Source organism: Gambusia affinis, linkage group LG09 (genome assembly GCF_019740435.1).
Source record: "Gambusia affinis linkage group LG09, SWU_Gaff_1.0, whole genome shotgun sequence".
Taxonomy (NCBI): Eukaryota; Metazoa; Chordata; class Actinopteri; order Cyprinodontiformes; family Poeciliidae; genus Gambusia; species Gambusia affinis.
Window position 1 is genome coordinate 8,214,126 of NC_057876.1, and position 19,801 is coordinate 8,233,926.

General features: G+C 37.9%; 1 protein-coding gene across 1 annotated transcript in view; it reads right to left on the reverse strand.

The window, feature by feature from the left end:
• Positions 1–19,801, reverse strand: part of nlgn3a (neuroligin 3a) — a 186,031-nt gene that overhangs the window by 117,884 nt on the left and 48,346 nt on the right. Inside the window, exons 4-5 of the mRNA XM_044127108.1 lie at positions 19,051–19,110; positions 5,271–5,330 (exon numbers count right to left, since the gene is read on the reverse strand). Of these exons, the coding sequence (XP_043983043.1) occupies positions 5,271–5,330; positions 19,051–19,110 (120 nt within the window). The remainder of the gene's footprint in view (positions 1–5,270; positions 5,331–19,050; positions 19,111–19,801) is intronic.

Here is a 19,801-nt window from a genome sequence, read left to right on the forward strand (position 1 = left end):
AAATCTGCAGTCACTGTCGGTGGAAACGGCGCTCGAGTCTTGACGCGTGGAACGCCAGACATGAATACGAATCTATTTCTCATCCATAAGAATCCGCTTGGGCAGAGGTGGAGGGCGTGCGATTGCCTCTCGGTGCTTGTCAGAAGGTCCAGCCCCTCAACACCACTGCCACTTTCACTTGGGAGATTTACCTCCTGCACTGACTCCAGTCCTTTATTTACATACCCAGCTTTATCTTACAACACCAGGTAAGTGATTGAAAGCTTGCACTCCATTTTACAGTGCAATAACAGCCTCTGTAAAATTGAGTCTTGATTGTGGGCTGCTGTAAATCACTGCAGTTTGGCTCAAACGCTTGTGCTGCTGGAGGGAGCGTAGTGCAGAATTTGAATGCTCTTTAGGGGTGCCAAAGACTTGACTTGTGCTCAAGTCTTTGGCAGGCGGACACAAAAAGGGCAGATATCCAGTTACAGACAGAAAAAAAAAGAGGAAACATTTAAAAACATACAAAGTAAAATAACATTGCATGCATTTCATTATGCCTGTACGTTCGTCTGCGTTAAATGTTTTACTGGCTGCTCTGCAGCCTTTTTTATTGTTCATTTATATATTACCCTTTTATTACATATGTTTTATTTATTTGGCAATGGACAAAATCCTTTATTGTTCTTCTATTTATCAGGAATAAATTGGAGAACGCTCCCGGAGGGTTCTTAACAAGGAGGAGGACCGTTCCAATATGCTGGATGAAGGGAGCAAATTAGCCCAGGATAGACGGATGGCCAAGTGAGGAAGGATGGTAATGCTGGCATGAACAGAGCGAGACATAGAAAGGGTTACACAGAGAAACCAGGCGAGGCAGCAACTCCCTCAGCTGAATGAGAATTCATGGATAACAGGTACGTCAGCCAGAGACTGAGGGAGGGAGCTTGGCTTGTGTTATGATTATTCTTGTTCTCCAGCATGAATACAAATGGTCGAATTTTTCATCTGTAATGCAGGAAGTAAAATTATAAGGAACTGCGATGGTGCTGTTAAACGAACGGCTACTCGTGAGAGCAAAAATTGGGGAGAGTACAAGCAGCGAGAAAAAACAGAAGTATCGAAGACATATCTTTTTCTCTACAAGTATGTTTGCAAATGGCTTTTGACAAAGAAAGCACAGAAGATATTGGTAATAACCCAACAAAATCAAAACACATGAGCTTATGAATCATATAGAACAAACTGGAGAGGCAAAATATCAACCAGCCTTACTTAAATTAGAAGTAAAGCAATTTTGGGTTATGACAATTTCAAGACTTCTCCATTATTGGGAAAGTAGCTACTTTAATTGTTTGGGTCAGATTTTCAACCAGTTGATTATCTTAAAATCTTGAAGGTTTTTCTCAGATCTTCATTGATTGCCACAAATATTCTAATATATTGATGGCCTGAGCACGCCAGCAGCTTTGTTTTCTAAGTTTGAAACCAACATGAATTATCTTGGCTGTGTGTTCAGGACGAATGAATAAATTAATGAACATACTTTATTAATCCCCACAGAGGGAGTTCCTATCAGATTTCAGCTATTTTTTGGCTTCTAATCCAATTTTGTACCTATTGCCCAAGTGTAATAAAACGGTATGTCCTGCCGTACCTTTCCAGGCATATAAAATTTGACTATTATAAAACAAGTTAAATGTTTACCGTCACTCACTTCAGAAAATGAAACTATTACATGAATTCATTACACACAGATTGAAATATTTCAAGCCAATCTATTTCTTGTAGATTTAATGGGTTTGGTTTGCAGAGGACAAAAACCCAAGATTTATCTTAGGTCGATCGAAGTAACACAAGTTCAAGTTTTGTCTTTAAACAGCAATGCCAAGTTTCTAAAAAACCTGTGCGAGTGCATCGCAATAAACATCCACTTCAAAATATATGTTTATATCTATCTATTCAATAGCTTTTCGGGCCTGATGAATTACTGCATCAGTATGGCGGGCACAGAGGTAATCAGCCCGTGGTTCTGGTGAGGGGTAATGGAAACCCAGGTTGCATTGCTGGATCGGATGTCTCTTATCTTCTTCTTGACAATACCCCATAGATTTTCTATAGCTGGGGTTTTTTACAGAGTGTGGAGAAATATACCCCACTCTCAGAGAGCGACTCGACGCCCTCCACCTCACACTGCCTACATTACAGCTACTATTTCTGTAAACTTTACTCTGTCATAATGCTTGTTGTTGGATATGTTTAACTGATGTTGTGGGGTTTACCTGCTTCGGCTATGTGATGCTTCAGCTGCCTTGTCATTTGCGGTGCTACAAGAGTCAAGTACTTTCTTCTGTGACCACATTTCATATAGCCTCTTGTCATGAAATGCAAACTTCACTTTCATTTGAAAACAGGACTTTGGCTAACAGTTCAGTTCTGTTTCTGCTTTGCCCCGATAAGATCCTTCTGACACAGTCTCTGGTTCATGACTGAATTAACATTTGCAGCTCGTGTCCAGGCCTCAAGTTTAGAAGAAATAACAACTTGGAATAAGTCACTGTGTGTAATTAACCAATATATGTCATTCATTTTCTGGAATAAATGAGAAAGGACTAGTACTCAAAACGTTTGAGCTGTAAGTGTAGCTTAATCTATAGGCTAATCTGTTTTAACATCTTTGTACGTGTGAACTAATTAGGTTTTTCTCTAAAGTACCAAGTGGCAAATCAGTGAATTGAAAATCAAGTGCCTCTTCACAAATATGTTAACAGAGACAAATGGCAGCGTTTAAATATTTTTCCCCCACAATACAGAAACAAGAGTTTGGTTTTTTAACAGAGGATATTGTATCTAATACAATACAAGCTATACAGAATCACCAGAAACACAAAAAATCTTATGGATAATTTTAGGAAGTCACGGCCAACTCTGTCACGCACGCATTAGTTGCAGTTCTGTAGCAAAAATGCTACTGGGACTATACTGTGTGTCTTCAGCGATGCTCTGCAAACAGCATTAGATGCGCTCAGTAAAGAATAGACTTGTCACATTCTCAGTGAAGCTAGTCTAGCACAACAGATTGGAGACCAAGCCACTGTGTATGCACGCATAGAGTTGCCAGACAAAGGGATTGGCACTTGTCAGCAATTTTATACATACAAAGGGGCTTTTTACATACAGACACACGTGAGCCTACTTGAAGGAGGACAGAGCTGTACATGCATGAGCTGTGTATATACACAGAGTCAGGTTGAAAATCAAGACAGTTTGGCTGCAGTTGCAAACATCTTGCCCTGGGCATGAATAAAGAAACACCTGTGTGTGTGTGTGTGTGTGTGTGTCAAAGTGGTGCCATGGCAACACTTCCTGATATGTGATCCAGAATGAGGAGGGTATTTTTGAGAGAGGAGCCTGTTGGCAAGGAGGAAAGACCTTTTCTACAAACACTTGAATATCTAGAGAAAACCATTTACTTACAGAATCCCATCTCTCTCTGTCCCATTGGAAATATTTATATATATATAAAATACTGTAAAAACATATGTAAAATAATAGTCAGTTGTCTGCTTCAGTTTGTGTAGAAAATAAAACTTTCAAATTACCTTAGCAATAACTGAGAAAAAGAATGAAATATTGCACATGTGCATCTTAATTACTGCCAGGATTTTTATGTGTTAATGTTGATGAATTAATAATGTAGATTTTAATATGCTAACCATTTTATTAGAACAATAAATATTTTTGTTGTTGAGCTTCTATGTCTATTCAATAATTTAACAACTGAAGGGTTTTTGAATTGAAAATGGTGTTTGTTTTATTAATACATAGTTTTAATTTAAAATGCAATAACAATACGATTAACTCCATTAAATGTTTTAATCCTAATAAACTAGAATTACATTAAAAAAATAAACTGTATCTATTAGCTACACAAAAAATGTGTTCTTACAGCTAATTTAAACCCCCAAAGCATGAATATTTAATAAAACAATATGCATTCTCCTTTATTTTCTTGAATAGGCTTTGCTTCACAATCTTCACAAGGCTGTGGTTGGCCTACTTGCTTGAGCATCATTCCCCCACTTTTTTCTTGCACTAAACCTTCCAATAATATGCCTGACTGCAGCCCTGTTTGTTAACAGTCAGCTTCTTTAGCAACTGCATTCTGTTTTTGTTTTTTTTTTTCATGTCAGTGATTATCTGCTTAACAGCCATTCTATCACAACATGGTCATAGCATTTCTTCACAAATTGCACCTTGATCAAAATTTCTGAAAGTAAATTTTTTTGAGTAACCTATACTCATTGAAATAATAATAATAATAATAATAATAATAATAATAATAATAATAATAATAATAATAATAATAATAATAATAATAAAAAAATATCGCTTGATCTACTTTACCACGTGTGTCATCAATCAATGAGTTAATTCTTTTTTATTAACTTCCAAATCAACTTTTTGACGTTCCAATTTACAGAGGTGCCGACGTTCAAGTGAAGTGAAAGTCCAGAGTGTCATTATTATTGAAACTGAGTGTAAATCAAAGGCTTTGTGATGACACTGAACATCAGGCTTTCATCACCTTCCCTACAGTGGCAACATAAGAGAAGGGCCGGGCTACATCAAGGGTTTTGAATTAGATTCAGAGACTTAAGCTGTTTCTGTTGCAGCACAAGAGCTGTCTCTCATTCTAATCTCAGCAGCGATCCACCCTGAGCCAGGAATATCCCAAGATAAATATGGAAAGAGAACAATGCGATTGCTGAGCAGCAACTTCCCATTTTCTACACCTCTCATCTCTAATCCTCTTCAGCATCGCTCCTGAACTGCCGCTCCTCATCTGAATGAGCAAGCAGACCTGAGGAACAGTCTGATATTATACTGCTGTGTCTCCACCTTTGCTATTATCACCATCAACACAGTTTCTGCCCACACCTTAACAAAGGGGTTTAACTGCCCCTTTACTATCAGCCGCTTCAGCGGCTGCATAAGATATTAGCACGAGTCAACCGAGGGTTTAGTTATTTTGACAGATACTGGATGTTAGCAATCTCTAAAGTCAGAAACTCTCCTGATCTGAATATAGATCCTTGGGAACAAGAGCCGTCACATTCACTCACATGCAATCTTTGTGAAAATGTTGCTCGGCAGATGACGATGATGAGACACGGGTGCTTGATGAGTGCATTTGCAATACGAGAAATCCACAGCGGATTATAAAACAGTGAGATTTTGTTTTCAAAAGAAAACATGCACCGTCTTTTGTTCACCGTGGAAAATACCTTCGTCTTCGTCACCGTCGTTTTCCGACAAATCTTCGCCCTGTTTTTTTGCATGGGCCCCTGTTGTTGAAGCAGGGAGAGAAACATAGAGACGTACAAAGAAATTCAAAATAGCATGTTTGGCAAAAAAAAAAAGACAAATAGGGGGGGGAAAAAAAGAGGCATTTCATTGATAGTGCCATTTAAAAATGCATAGGAAGAGAACAACGTTCATTTAAACACAATCCAAAAGCACAAGTCCAGTTTTCTACATGAGGCACATAACTATGACAGAAACATAAATCATTCATTTTGGACACAGATTTAATGGGCTTACAGTGAGTCTTAAAAGAACACAGCTTTTAAAATTTTATTTATACAAAATTAACCTGTTAATGCAGCATATTCAACTCAGAGTCACACAACACTGACATTTTCAGAAAATAAAGTTTCAAAATGATCGGGGGGCTTGGAGGGAAATCACTGTTTGGAAAGAAAAAGCAGCTGAACATTCTCTCTGACATTTTAGTTGGTCTTTTGAGGATTTTATATGAGTTTAGACTTTATGGAGATTGGATGCTGACTGGTTGAAAAACACTGCTGATAAGGAGTCACACTGATTTTATTTTTTTGATCATCAAGAGGTGTATCGGATGTAGCCATACTTATATACCTAATCTTATTTATGTAGGATAAAGTGTGATGTTGGTTTAAAACACAAGCAGACATCTGAGTGTCCAAATGTCTTTTAGATTTTGGAGGATTTATGTTAAGGCTTTCTTTAATATTTAATTGGACCAACATGTTTCTTCTGACAATATTTTGGAATGACCTGGCCAGAATCCCGACTTGAATCTGGCAGAGAATCTGTGGAGAAAGTTTTAGGGTGATGGGAAGGAGGTCTTCTGACCTCAAAGTCTTGGGGTACATTATCAACGTTAAATCATCAACACACCACTGGAAACATAAAAAAGTTGATTAACAATGACTTTAATACCATTGTAATTTTATGCATCTGAAAAATTATACTCCTTTTATGTCGTCTTATTGGATTTTGAGAGATGTTGCTTTCTTCTTCTTCTTTTTTTTTTTAGAAACAAACTCCTTGCTTGAATAAAAACAATTTGCAGGGGTTTGAAAAATGTGGTAGCCTAGTTATAGATCTGATCAAATGAAAAGGCATGATCTGTTCCCTACTCATTGATGTGAATAGTGGTGGTATAGTGCTTCACTGTTTCCTTTTATTTTGTTACCCTGGTCAAAAAATGATGAACTTTTTTTTTTCTCTCTCTCCTTTGAAAAACCTATGACTATTTTGGAGCGGGAAAAATTAAGAAAGTCCAAACCTTGTTAAAAAGAGAGAACAAAACACAACTTTATTTCATCTGTACAGATGGAGAACTCCGAAGAGAGATCTAACTAGACAAAGGAGTCGTATACTGCCCTTCACACACAGACAGGGTGTCATCGCCGATGTTCTAAAAAAAGCTTATCAGATTAATACACATAGTGAGAAAAATGCAACCTTTAGTCAAAAACCAATTCCAGGCAGAATATTCTGTGCCTAATAATAATTGCTCAGCCGTTGGGTCTGGTCTGTCACTCCGGAGGTATGACAGATATTTACTTATCGCCTGTTGCTAGGCTTCTGACACACTGGAGCAAACATGTGAAGGCCAGAAGAGAAACAATGACTCTGTAAGCCTCAGTAAGATATAATAAACTGATTAAACATTGTAAGATTAATATTAAATAAACTTCTACTAAAAGAAAACATCCATCCATCCAGCCATCCATTTTCTGTTCACCCTTTGTCCCTAATGGGGTCGGGAGGGTTGCTGGTTCCAAACTCCAGCTGCGTTCCGGGCGAGAGGCGGGGTCACCCTGGACAGGTCGCCAGTCTGTCGCAGGGCAACACAGAAAACAGACAGGACACACAACCATTCACACACACTCACACCTAGGGAGAATTTAGAGAAACCAATTAACCTGACAGTCGTGTTTTTGGACTGTGGGAGGAAGCCGGAGAACCCGGAGAGAACCCACCATGCACAGGGAGAACAGGTAAACTCCATGTAGAAAGACCCCGGGCCGGGAATCGAACCCAGGACCTTCTCGCTGCAAGGCAACAGCTCTACCAACTGCACCACTGTGCAGCCCTTAAAAGTAAACATACTGTGAATAATTATTTTACTCCACACTATTCACAGGATTCACAAACAACCTTCGAAGGTGTCCTGTACTGTCAGCCAACGGCCCATCAGGAGAGTTTCTTTCAGGCCGTCTGGATTGCAGGAAGAGGTTAACTCCTCAGAAATGCAATCAGATGCCATCAGATTGGTGTCCAAGAAGAAAAGATAAACCCTTCAGGCAGAGTAGTTTTTTCAGTCATTTTTTATGTTGTTCTCTTGGTTGGTGTTGAGGATACAACGGTAGTGCTGTTACCGTCTAAGGATGAGACTGATCTCTTTGTCTTGGATGCAATGTCAAAGGTACATTCATTTAATCACTGTGATGGGGTAAGTTTTAAGATGAGCAACATTGATTTAACATGTCACCAGCCATCATGAAGTGATGTTATGAATTTTGTCCTTGTGTTGTGGGCTGCAATAATGAAAAATATACCCTTTGAGTGTTTTCTTCACTCATCATTTGCAGCTGGTAATGATTCTTTGTTGTCCATCACAAGCAGCCAAAAGGCTTTAGAATATCAATACCAGTTAGTAAGTTGACTGACTATCAATCCATCTATGCACCAGTCTATCATCTTCTGACAGGATTATAAAGAAATGTTATTTTTGGAGATGACCTTTTATCCAACACCCTGTCAGTTTATATTTTCCACTTGAACAGCGCTTAATACACTAGATCATAATGCTGTCGGTGACTTTGCACTTGTTCTCCAATGCATTCTCGACAACACCAAAAAGCATGAATCAACATCAAATCTAGCAGGCCTATTGACAAAAGAAAAAAAAAAAGAGCTAATCCTCTCATTATTAAAAGATGCCTGCATGGAATAATATTTTAATAACAGAGCTGGGTTTGACCCTTTGCTGCAGCTTAAGTCACTGCTGCTAATATCAATTAAAAGATAATTGAAAATAGTTTTCTCTTGGAAACTGTAGTTGCTTATATTTCCTCTGCTACCGTTGAATTTATTAATTTAACAGCTTGAGGATTCATAATTATCGGAGATGACACCATTAACCACAAAAAGGATGTTCAGTGGTATAATTCCAGTGACTGATGTTTTCTTTCCTAGCACTCAGCTTTTACATATTACCTTGTATGCATGCTCTACATTCACAGACTTGTTCTGTAAATCTGCCTCATTTTACTTTATCCACTGTAAATCTTGCAAGTACCACACACCATATGTGTGTTTTATGTACCTTATGTGCTGCATGTTTGTTAAAGCTTTATCTTTACGAGTATTGGAATCCACGTTTTCACTCCTGACTTGTCTTCTGATATCCTCACTTGTCTTCTACTTTCTGAAATGACACTGTGGGTAAAATACGCTATGATGCATAATGTAAAAGGCTGGGTGTCATGACATTTACTCGCCTACATTTATTCTCTGAAGTAAAGGAACATTTTTTTATTTGATTCCATTGCAACTTGTTAAGTGTGCTCATCAGTTTTGCATTACCATAAATAATGCAATTTAAAGAATATCAGATGTGACATGAGCTACAGCTGAAATGCCCAGTGTTTGACCATGACACTGAGGTTTAAATGCATCCCCTTTGTTAGTGATAAGAGTTAAAATGACTGCAAAGGATTTATGTTACTGTGAGGCAGGGGGTTTAGGCGAAGGATAAAATCTTGTTTGTCAAACTGAAATGGCGGCTTCAAACATCAGAGTTACAGGATTCATTAACACGGAAGAAACAACATATTTTTTCGACTTTTTGGTATTCAATACATGTCTTTTTGTTTCTTCTAAAAATAATAGCCGACCAATTTCTGTGCTTATATTAAAATATATGACTAACTCATTCCAGTTACAGCTTTATTGTGCGAGTCAAAACAGGTAGAGAAACAATCAATATATTTTATGTGTGTGGGTGGAAGGGTCACCCACCAAATAACACATTTAAAACTTTATTTTAAAGAAATAATTCAAAAATGTAAATGAATCCAAACATGAGTAAATATTCAACAACATTTTACAAGAGAGCCATTTTTTTAAGTTTATATTTTCTTGAATTTTAATAGCTTCATCCTGTAATTCTGGATGAAAGTTTCTCATTTATTTCTTGAAGGAAATATTTTCCTAAAATGACTTTCAACACACTGGATCTCCTACAATATCTGTTTTCTGCATTATTTTCCGATGCAACGTTGCTGAAACACATGTTGTCTCTAAGACCGAACTGAACATTATTTCACAAGTGTTGACCAATAATTTGTGTAAAAGATGTTCGCATTTTATGCATGGCACTAATGGTAGAAATCAGAATTTTTGCATAAAGCCTTTTTTTTTTTTTTACATTAAATAAATTGTTTCTACTTCAAGCCAGGTGGATTTCTAAAAAAATATATTTCTACTTGCTAAATGTCAGAATAAAGAGTGGTAGATTTCTCTGAAAGAAAAAAAAACATATATAGCAGTTTACATGAAATATTTGGTGTGACAGTTTTGATGATGTTAACAGTATCTGTTGCACAAGTAAAAACAAGATATATATCTGGAAGGCCACAGTGAACGAAAATGCTTCAAATTGGTGCTAACATGGTAAAGTGGCTGTTCTAAATTTTGCTTGACTAAATTGCATGTAGGTGGTAAATCAATCAGGAACAACTTTGTTGTGTATGAATTAAATCCCTCAGAGCTCTCAGATATCATGTCTCTCATTCTGCGTTTCATTCCCTGTTGGATTTCCTCTAAAAAAAAATAAAATAAAATAAACTATCAGTTTTATTTTTGCAGGAGACTCAGAACAAGAGGATTAAATAACATTTGAAGGCCTGTCTGTTTTGTGCTTCAGTTATTAATTTTTCTGTATAATAGCTTTCTTTCTTTTTTTTTTTAACCTCACTGCTTGGCATAACAAATTGTACTTTTCTTTTCTTTTGAGAAACAATGTTCCATCAACAGCATTTTATCAATAATATTATGCCGTTTTCACAGGAGCTCATTAAAAGAAGCGTCATCGTGCAAATAGATTCGATTATTGCTGCGAGTTTTGTGTTACTGACATGGCTAAACAATGGGTTTATTGAGCGAAAGAGTTTCAGACAAGCATAGATTAGATGGCAGGTGTTGACAGGGAAGCTCTGTCACTTTGAATTTTGCAGTCTGTGAGCCTGAGTGTGTCAGAGAGCATCCTGGGCTGAAAATGAAAATATGTGACTTCTGTATACGAGTCAAGCAAAGCGGGCGAGCCGATATTTGACCTTGAAGCTTTCAAAACGATGCAACAGTGGAAAAGCGTAACACTTTTAAAAAAATAACGAGGAGAGGAGCTTGTGCACAGACAGCCTGAGGGAGTCAAAATTTGCATTGTATGAAAAGTAGGTAGCATCTTGAATAACATCAATTGTTTGTGTTCCTTTGACAGGATTAATAGAAAGCTGCCACATTTATCTGATCAGGAGCAAAGACGCCACATTAGACGGGCCTGCTTGCTGCATAAAAGGTATTGAAATGCAACATTTCAGCCGGATGAAATCTCACACGGAAAGCATTGTAGTAATTGGCTAAAGAGGTTTACACGAACGGACCAAAGCATGCGCACACACAAACTGGCACACTCAAACACATAAATACATAGAGAGTCCCCTCAGACTCCAGAGACTTCTGGACTGAATCCACAATTCACTCAATACGTCGTGGAAGGGCTGAATGTTAACTGCCTTTCCTTTTACTGCAAAAAGGTTCACTGACAATAGATGGGTCTTGGAGTTAAATATCAGAAAGGTCAGGATGAGGAAAGAGACTTTGTGAAATGTTGCGGCCTTGACTATTCAGAGCAGTTATATTCAGTCTCTAATCCTCAGGTGGCCACTTCTCTCTCCGCCTAGATTTGTTTCTTGCATTTAGTGTCTCGCTCTTCTCTTTCTCTCTCTGTATGCCTGCCTTCCAGTCTGTCTGTCCTTCTCCATCTCTCGCAATCTGTCTGCCGGTGCAGAGGTTAAGGAACAGCTTGGGAAGGACACATGAGAGAGAATGATGGAGAATGCAGCTAAAAGGTTAAGGATGCTATAATCCTGCAGTAAAGGACAGCCAAAAATCACACTGCGCCACAGTTGATCCCAACAGAAGAGAGAAGAAAATTCCTAATATGTGTAAGAATGCAACGGGAAACGAGCCAAGTAATTGTCAAAGGCAGACACACGAAAGGTTGCACACATACAAGGTTGATTTTTTTTTAGTAAGGTTTGATTTGAAAATATGTAAAAGTCCTGCTTGGAAAATGTTTAATGTGGAACAAAAGTTCTGATGAGATCTTAAGGATATATGCAAAGCATTCTTTCAGAAATACTTTCTGACAAAGGAACATTCACGGCTCAACTTCTTTATCTTTATCAAATGTTCTAACAGGAGAATTGATAAAAAAAAATATATGGCACGTGGCAATGGATATGACAGACCTATTTAATGACAGAATCTATATAAAATAGTACATAACATTGTACTGCAACTGGTGCCTGTCACTGATATCAAGGTAGAGCAAATGCTGGTATACTTTCAAGCTATATTGCTAAACATTTGTCATAAATCTGCTCCTACATATATAATGGGATGCCAGAAAAAGAGCTGGGTTGACTATGGTTTTCTATGGCGTCACACCACAGGCTTTATAAATAGGGCTTATGTGCTTTTACATTTTTATTTTTTTTTTTTAAAGAAATATTTCTGATGGTGGAAAGCCTGGGCAGTCATGCTGAGGAAATTAAAGTCACCATAACCCCAAGTAATTTAGTGCTGAAATCTACAAATTTTCCATCAAACAGAGGAAATGGTTTTAGCGCCTTTTAACAAGGAGCTAAAATGAGAATGTGTCGTAAGGACCATATTTTCCTCTCGTTTTTTGCTTCCCAGTGCCAGTAGCTAACTGAAATAAGATTCATTGAAAGTACTTTCATATTGTTTACATGAAATAAGAGAAAATTCAACACTTCCAAAACAAAGTATTTCCTGAAGATAAAAATATAATTATGCTCATGAAAGTATAGAAGCACCAGCCGTCACTCTTGAATAAAACGCTGCTAACTGCACTTGCTAGCCTCAGTCGTCAAGCTACGAGCGAAAACGTTTCTGTCATAATTCCTACAAATTTTGGGTTCCTCAAATGATTATCCAGAGGATGTTTTGGAATGACGGTGTTTTGGTCACAAAACACAGACAGTCATGGTGTAGAAACTTACATGGCAATTCTATGACTTGGATATCTACTGAGCAGCAGATTTCAGGTTGACCAGAAAACTAATTAATCACTTTTTATTAGCTATTTATACATGTGTTACCCTAAATTTTTAGTTTTTTCTAGATTTTTGCTTAAGTCTGTATTACAAAAGTCAACATAACAATTAATAAATGTAATAACAGATTATGATATAAAAACTTTAAAAATCAATATCCTTTTTTAGCTGCAATAAAAAAAAATGGTTTATCGGTTTTAAATAAAAGCAATAAGATCATGTTACATATTTTGGTTGGAAAGGTTATCTAAACGCCATTAAGCTGCTGTATTTTTTACATATAATCGTCTCCTATTATGACCATCTCTTACCAACACATGATTATAAAAAAGTTACTCTAAGTGATATGTTCCAGTGTTTTCCTCTCTGAAAGAGCTTTAGGACTTCTTCGGCTGTTTCTGCTGCTCCTTTAGCACTTGGGAAAAACAAAAGCAAACACAGACTGACAGGGCTGACTGGAAGCTGGACAGCGCAGCAGCAGGAGGGCTCAAAAAGCCTGAACAGGAACTTCCTGCTGTGCTCACATCTTGCATCTTAAGTGAATATTATTGGATTTGCTATTTTATAAATCAGTTCTCCTTCTGTGGTGCTAAATGGTCAAAAATTACAATTTTATATACTCCTGGGAAGAAAGGTCTATAAAGATAATGTTGTTTGTGTTGATTTTATGGTGAATCTGCTTTGCTGTCAAGTCAGAGAAGCCGTTTTTTGTTCCTGCTTTCTTGGAAAGTTTCTAGCCCCTGTCTGCTTGGCGTACAGATTTCCTCGGCAGAACTCAGGGAGTGGCCCATCCTTCCCTGAGGCGAGTCTGAGTCGTCCAACCAATGGGATTAGCATGGTGTGTTACTGTTTGCCATGGCCCTCGTGCAGTCTAACTGGGACTGGGGCTCTTCTGTAGATCTCCCAGCTCTCTAACAACTGGAGGTCATGGGGAAAGTGGAAAGAATGTCCAGTGTTTCTGCTGGGGTAGTTAATCTACAGGTTTGGCAGATGACTGGAGCATTCAGCACTGGCATGGAGCTGCATAAAAACATGGCAGCTTGCAGCCTACGAGAGAGCTGCATGGGAATGATAGCTGGACGTTCCAAGTCGAGCCAAAACCTAAAACAGATTTTATGTTTCAAAATAGACCCAGGATACGGGATAAATTTAGAAATGAGGAAGGTTGACCTTAGAGTATCATCCAAAATATAGTGCAGCTCAGAGAATAGTGACTTTAAAGAAGATTTTCCAAGCTAACGACAAAAAAATAAGACGAGTCCGAGTTTAAAAATGATGCACTGTTTATACATTATATGCACCCAGAAGTTAATGCACTGATTTTCAAAATTACCTCTAAGTGGAGGTCTCATCAAAAGGATGTGTTTGTGGTAATCATCTTTAAAGTTTGACAAGCAATTTAACAAACAACTGTAAATCTTTCAAAGATACAGACTTTACCAACTCTGGGTTGTTCCTCCTGAGACAAAATATTGGCCCGTCTCAAACATATCTGGCACTCTCAGGCCGAATAGTGCTTAGCTGTGTCCCTGCACATCATTACCCCCCTCCCCACTCCATTCACTCTATACTCAGGGTAGGAAAATTGACTGAGTGATATGACTGAGGCTCCAGTGTCCCACTGCTCTTTGCTCGGAGCACTTAGTGTAAGGCCCCTTCAAAGGGACAGAGTGGGAGGGGGCAGTGGCGCTGATGCTGCACATTAGATCACCTGACCTCAGGTGTTGTTTCTCAGGGCATCTGTTTAGGTGATGTGGCACCGGCCTCGTAAAAGACAGAAAATAGTATCTGTGTGAATACCATTTTTGGCAGTGTGATCGTCAAAATTATTTTGGACTGAAGAAAAATGCTCTCTTTGCATCTATAATTTGAAAATTAGTAACAAAATGTTTTGGGAAACAGTCAGCTCCACTGGTATGAAACTATTTTATTTATTTATTTTTGCTTTAAGTATTTCATTATAAATATAGATTTATTTTTTTTTGTTACTGAGCCCATCTTTGATCTTTTTTCAGGGTTTCCTTCAGGCCAATGGGTGACAATAAGCCTAATCTTTAATATCCAAGAATCCAAGGGCTTTCTAAGAGGAAATTTAAAAAAAAGCTCAGCAGAGTTTTGGGGTTGATTATAAGAATAATCATTTAAAAAAAATGTATATTACCACTGAACATGCACAGCATGTATGACTCTGATTCATTAAGCAGGTTAACACTGAATGCTTTGCAAATAAAACCAGTCTTCAGATTGGTGGCAAATTAATGGAAAGTCTAAGTCTTGATAACAACATACTGCTGGCTCTGTTAGAGCTTGCAGTGCCTTGCAATAGTATTCGAGTCTCTTGAATGTTTTCGCATTTTCTCACATGAACGTAAATTATCAATTAGATTCAGGTTTGGACTTTGAATGGGCCACTGCAGCATACAAATATGCTTTTCTCCAAACACATAGAGTCAAAATCCACCTGTCCACTAGTCAGGTGGATTTTGGTCTCACCTGACTAGACCAGTTGTGGCTCATATTCCAATAAAGCACTTGAAACATCTTAATGATCAAAATATTGCCATTGCGTTTGTTTGGTTTGTTTTTTTACTTCACAATTAGGTGCTAATTGTTGTGACATTGTTAAAACATTCAAGGGGTATGAACACCTTTCCAAGGTAATGTCATAGAGCGATCACCTTGTACCCTTTTATTGATTTCTATGCCGACGCCTCACTCAGTGAAACAGCACCTCCACCCACAGGGAATAAGGCTCCATTGAAAGTTTTATAAACGGCAGTAAAAACGAAATCACTACTCTTATACTCTTGAACATTGTGGCTTTGTAAAACGTACCTCAAAATGGCATCACTGTCATTAAGGGAACATGATTTTTACATATAAGAAGTGGTGGAATCATTAACCAAAAAACATCACAATTAATACTTTGCTGCACAGATTTGTGGCTGTTATGACAAATTGAATTGAGATCTGAACTTCCTCACGACAAACATTCCTCACTTTCTTTCTGCCTGCCCTGAAGAAAAAATGTAAATCTCTTCCTTCGGTGGCAAAATGACTTGTACTGAAAAATTTCTTAATCAATGTTCTCCTTTTGATTAACGGAGTGCAAGTATCTAAAATGTTGTCCTTTGCGTGCATTTTCTGTGGAAGCTCTACTCCGTTACCTGACATGAAACTCTAAGCCATTACTGATTGTTGAGACTTGCTTGTTTACTTTAGGCATAGCTCATGCTAAGCCAAGGTTTTGCAAGTCGTGATAGTTTCTGACCCTGTGGGGGAAAATCACAGCAAACGTCCAACCCAATTGCGTTCCAAGCTTGGACAATAAAGTTCAGTCTCCAAGGCTGAGTGCAAAAAAGACAGCAGAAAAGTCAGTATTAAGATTATATAGAGATAATATAATATCACAACAATGAGCCCTTCATAACCTTGACTGCATTATAACTTTGGCTGATACTATCACATAGTTTCTTTACATTATTATGTTTTCTTATAAATTTAGTTGCAGCTTCATGTGAACAGCCAATACTTATGACTAATCTTCCTTTTCTTTTACCTTCTTAGAGGTGTTTTAAAATACTTTTGTGCATTTCAAACTAGAGCAGATTTGTCATATTCTTCAGGGACTCTACTTGCCTTCGCATAATTAGACCATCGCTTGTATTTGTTTTAGAAATTCAAATTAGATGTTGGTTCTAGACTTCCATCAACAGTGTTTTCCACAACTTGTCGTCTTCTTGTATTGAAAGAAGACACATTTCCATTTGCCATTTGTTTCACAAAACCGAAATGTTCAAACATAAATGAAATAGATGTGTCTTAGCTGTGTGACATTGAAACAACTGATTTCACACATCTACGAAGGTCCTGTAAGAGTAGTGTTTACATGTTTTTTTGGCAGAGGCTGAAATTTCACTCACATTGAGCATCTTTTGGAATCAGTAAGTTTCCCACTCTCTCCTATAATAAAACACAGGATGAAGGAACGTCTTGGAAAAGCTCCAGTTCCACTTTCTCTATAAAATCCAATAGATCTTTTAATTTTCATAAAGATTAACGCTTGCATTTTGATACATACAAGCGCCTGATACGCATTATGTTAGTATTTATCTTAATTTGTCACCTCTGTGTATTTGCAAACACACTCTCACATGCAAATGCAGATACATTTATGTATTTCTACATTAAATCGATTACAACAAATGTGCCACAGGCCAAAAAAATTTGCTTTTCTTAGGAAAAATACAATATTATCACAAACTTAGATTGTCATCAGCAACAAAAAAAAGTCTATGGAGTTAATAACATACCAAAATAGTGACATAGAAAACTTTTGATAAACCGCTTTCTCATTACCATACACATGAAAGATAATTGAAAATTTCTAACTGGAAGGGAAATATTAAATAGATATTTCTGCATATACCACATCTGGGACTAATTCAGAAGCAGGAGCGCCTGAAGGGCCAGTCTGTCTCTGACAAAATTGGTTTACCAAAGCAGAATGAAGGAATGAAGTGGGCACCGTGAGGGCAGTAGCTGCCTTCTGCCTCTGTGGAAATCAGTGGCAAAGGTCTTGAAAGGGAATCTTTGCAGTGGCACAAAATATGCTCAGGATTTTAATGTAAAGCATACATGTTGCCTTCAGGCGCTGACAGAAAATTATCCCTCTGCGGTTACTAGCAGTGATAACTTAGCTATTACTAATGAAAAAAGGGCTGTTTCTCTGTGGCTGTGTGTAAGAAACGGCCTCATGCACAGATTAATGTTCCGATTGCACCAAGAAAGAATTTTGAACGTTGGTTCATATTAGCTCAATGTTTAAGGCTCCGATTCTTCCAGTTGAAATATTTGGCAAATGCTCATGACTCAAACCCAGCACTTGTGCTTCTGAATTAACAGCTGCATTTCACCTAAAGGTGAAATCTGAATGTTTTGAAGAGGGGTTCTGTGCAAGAGCTACCAATAATGATAAAAGACAAACAACTTTTGTAGTAGCAGCATCAGTCAGATGCAGTAACATATATAAAATTTATAAAAGTAAAAACCCTAAACCCAAAAAATCCTAAACCAGTGCTATGATAGTGTGCTATAAACTCCTACACTTCTTTCATCCAATCGTAACTTAGTTTTTAGAGTTCTTTCCTCAGCCAGAACAGCATTAATGTTACCTAAAAATTGTGTTGTGAGGCCTCTGGTTGTTTCAGTCTGCTTGTTCAACCGAGACAACTGCAAGCCAGTAAAATTGAGGGACTATGCCATTTTTCTGGCGTGAGATAACATCTGCTTTAGCCAGAGCAGATCGAGGAAGAACTGTTGGCTTAGGAGGCAGAACACAGGAGCAGAGCAAAGAGAGAACGAGAACTCCAAAGAGAACACAATCTCCCTGCTGGTGCAGATGAAATGACTGTATTCGGCTGCCATCACATCCCGACTGCTGTTTCTGCCATGAAAGGAACTTGCCAAGGACATAACTTCACGGTCTATCCAGCAAGGATGCCAGTTTTACAAAGCCAGTTTGTATCGCAACATCCAGACTTCCTTGCGTTCCTAGACTCTGGTGTTTTAATAAGCTTCTTGGATTTTTACAAGGATTAATTGAAAGAAACCTCCAACACCAGAGGGGAAGATCCAAAAGTTAGCTTCACAGCTTCACTGGACTTGAATTTGGGAGAAATTTGATTCTCAGCTGATGTGATAATCAGGTAGTTTGCTATGAAGTCATTTTTGGCACAGCTACGCACGATGAGAGTGGAAGAATAAATTACAGCTTTTTATTTGTTCAGTTTGGTAGCTAACAGAATACAAGTCCTAAAACGTGAATTAATTATGTTTCAACCTATGTAAACTGATCTTAAAATAGTTGATGTGACTTTAAATTCTGTACAGATTGTTCGAGTAAAAACCTTTGTGGAATTATTGTACAATTTGTCCGACTCCTTACAACTCCCCTCTATTGAACTTCCACTCCAGGTAAAATTATGATTGCTACTTCACAGAACCCCACTTCATAAAAGTTACATTTTCAAAATAAACTTCCCAAAAAGTCGTGAATTAAAATGTACACATTCTCAACCCAGTATTTATTTAGGGACCATATTTCTCAACTCTTGGCTCACATTCATACATTGAGACAAAAGACAACACAACTTACACACACCGACATACACAAATTGGAATCAAACACTTACTCAACCCTCACACTTATGTCAAGGTTGATTTGAGTCACAAGGCCCCACATTTACCCCAATTAGCACTTTGATTTTGGAGTTGGTAGATGGTGATAGGAAGCATGAATCACTCTCTTCACTCTTTCATTTCCTTCCCTTTCGTTCCATGTTGCTTTTTTTTTTTTTTTACATACCTCCTTTTCTACATATTTTCTTGTTGGGTTTCCTCGCACATTCCTTGGATATTCTTTTGACTGTAAAATGAATGGAAAAACTACAAAATAACAGAGCGCTCTGGAACAGAACCCAGGTGACATGCAACAGCTGAGACTCGTATTCTCCCTTCCCCCCCCCCTCCCACCCTCACTAGACTTTTTATCAACGACAAGAACAACAGAGGACCTGTTGGGAAAAAAAAGTAACTGGGGTGTTGCTGCAGAAATATTCTGAAATGGTGGAATGAATTTGCTGCACCTTGGGACAAAAGAAGCCCATATTCACATGCACTTCTATTTAAGACCCATTACAGCCACACAGAGGACAAGGTGGTTAAACTTTCCCAAACTTTTCTGCCTTTTTTGGCATTGCCCATTAGATTTACGTGAATTTTTCTGTATGGCTCTCCTTTAAGTGGTCAGTAATGGATAGAGTTTAAGGAGTCAATATCCACAAATAATAATACAACTTTTTGGATTTTGCTTCTTGTGCATAATATTCTACTTTTTCTGCTCAATAGGAAGTAAACTGGACAACGAAAGGAGAGTAAAGGGTCTTACATAGATCAGGCTGATGCCACAGGCTTCTCATGTACCAGACAGAATATTTCACCAACCCTACAGAAGATCATTCACTTATGAGGCAGGCTGCTATAGGTCATATCCCCAGAACAAGTCAAGACAGTGAGGGCAAAAAAGGTGCATCAAGTATTTCCAATCTGTCTCTTGG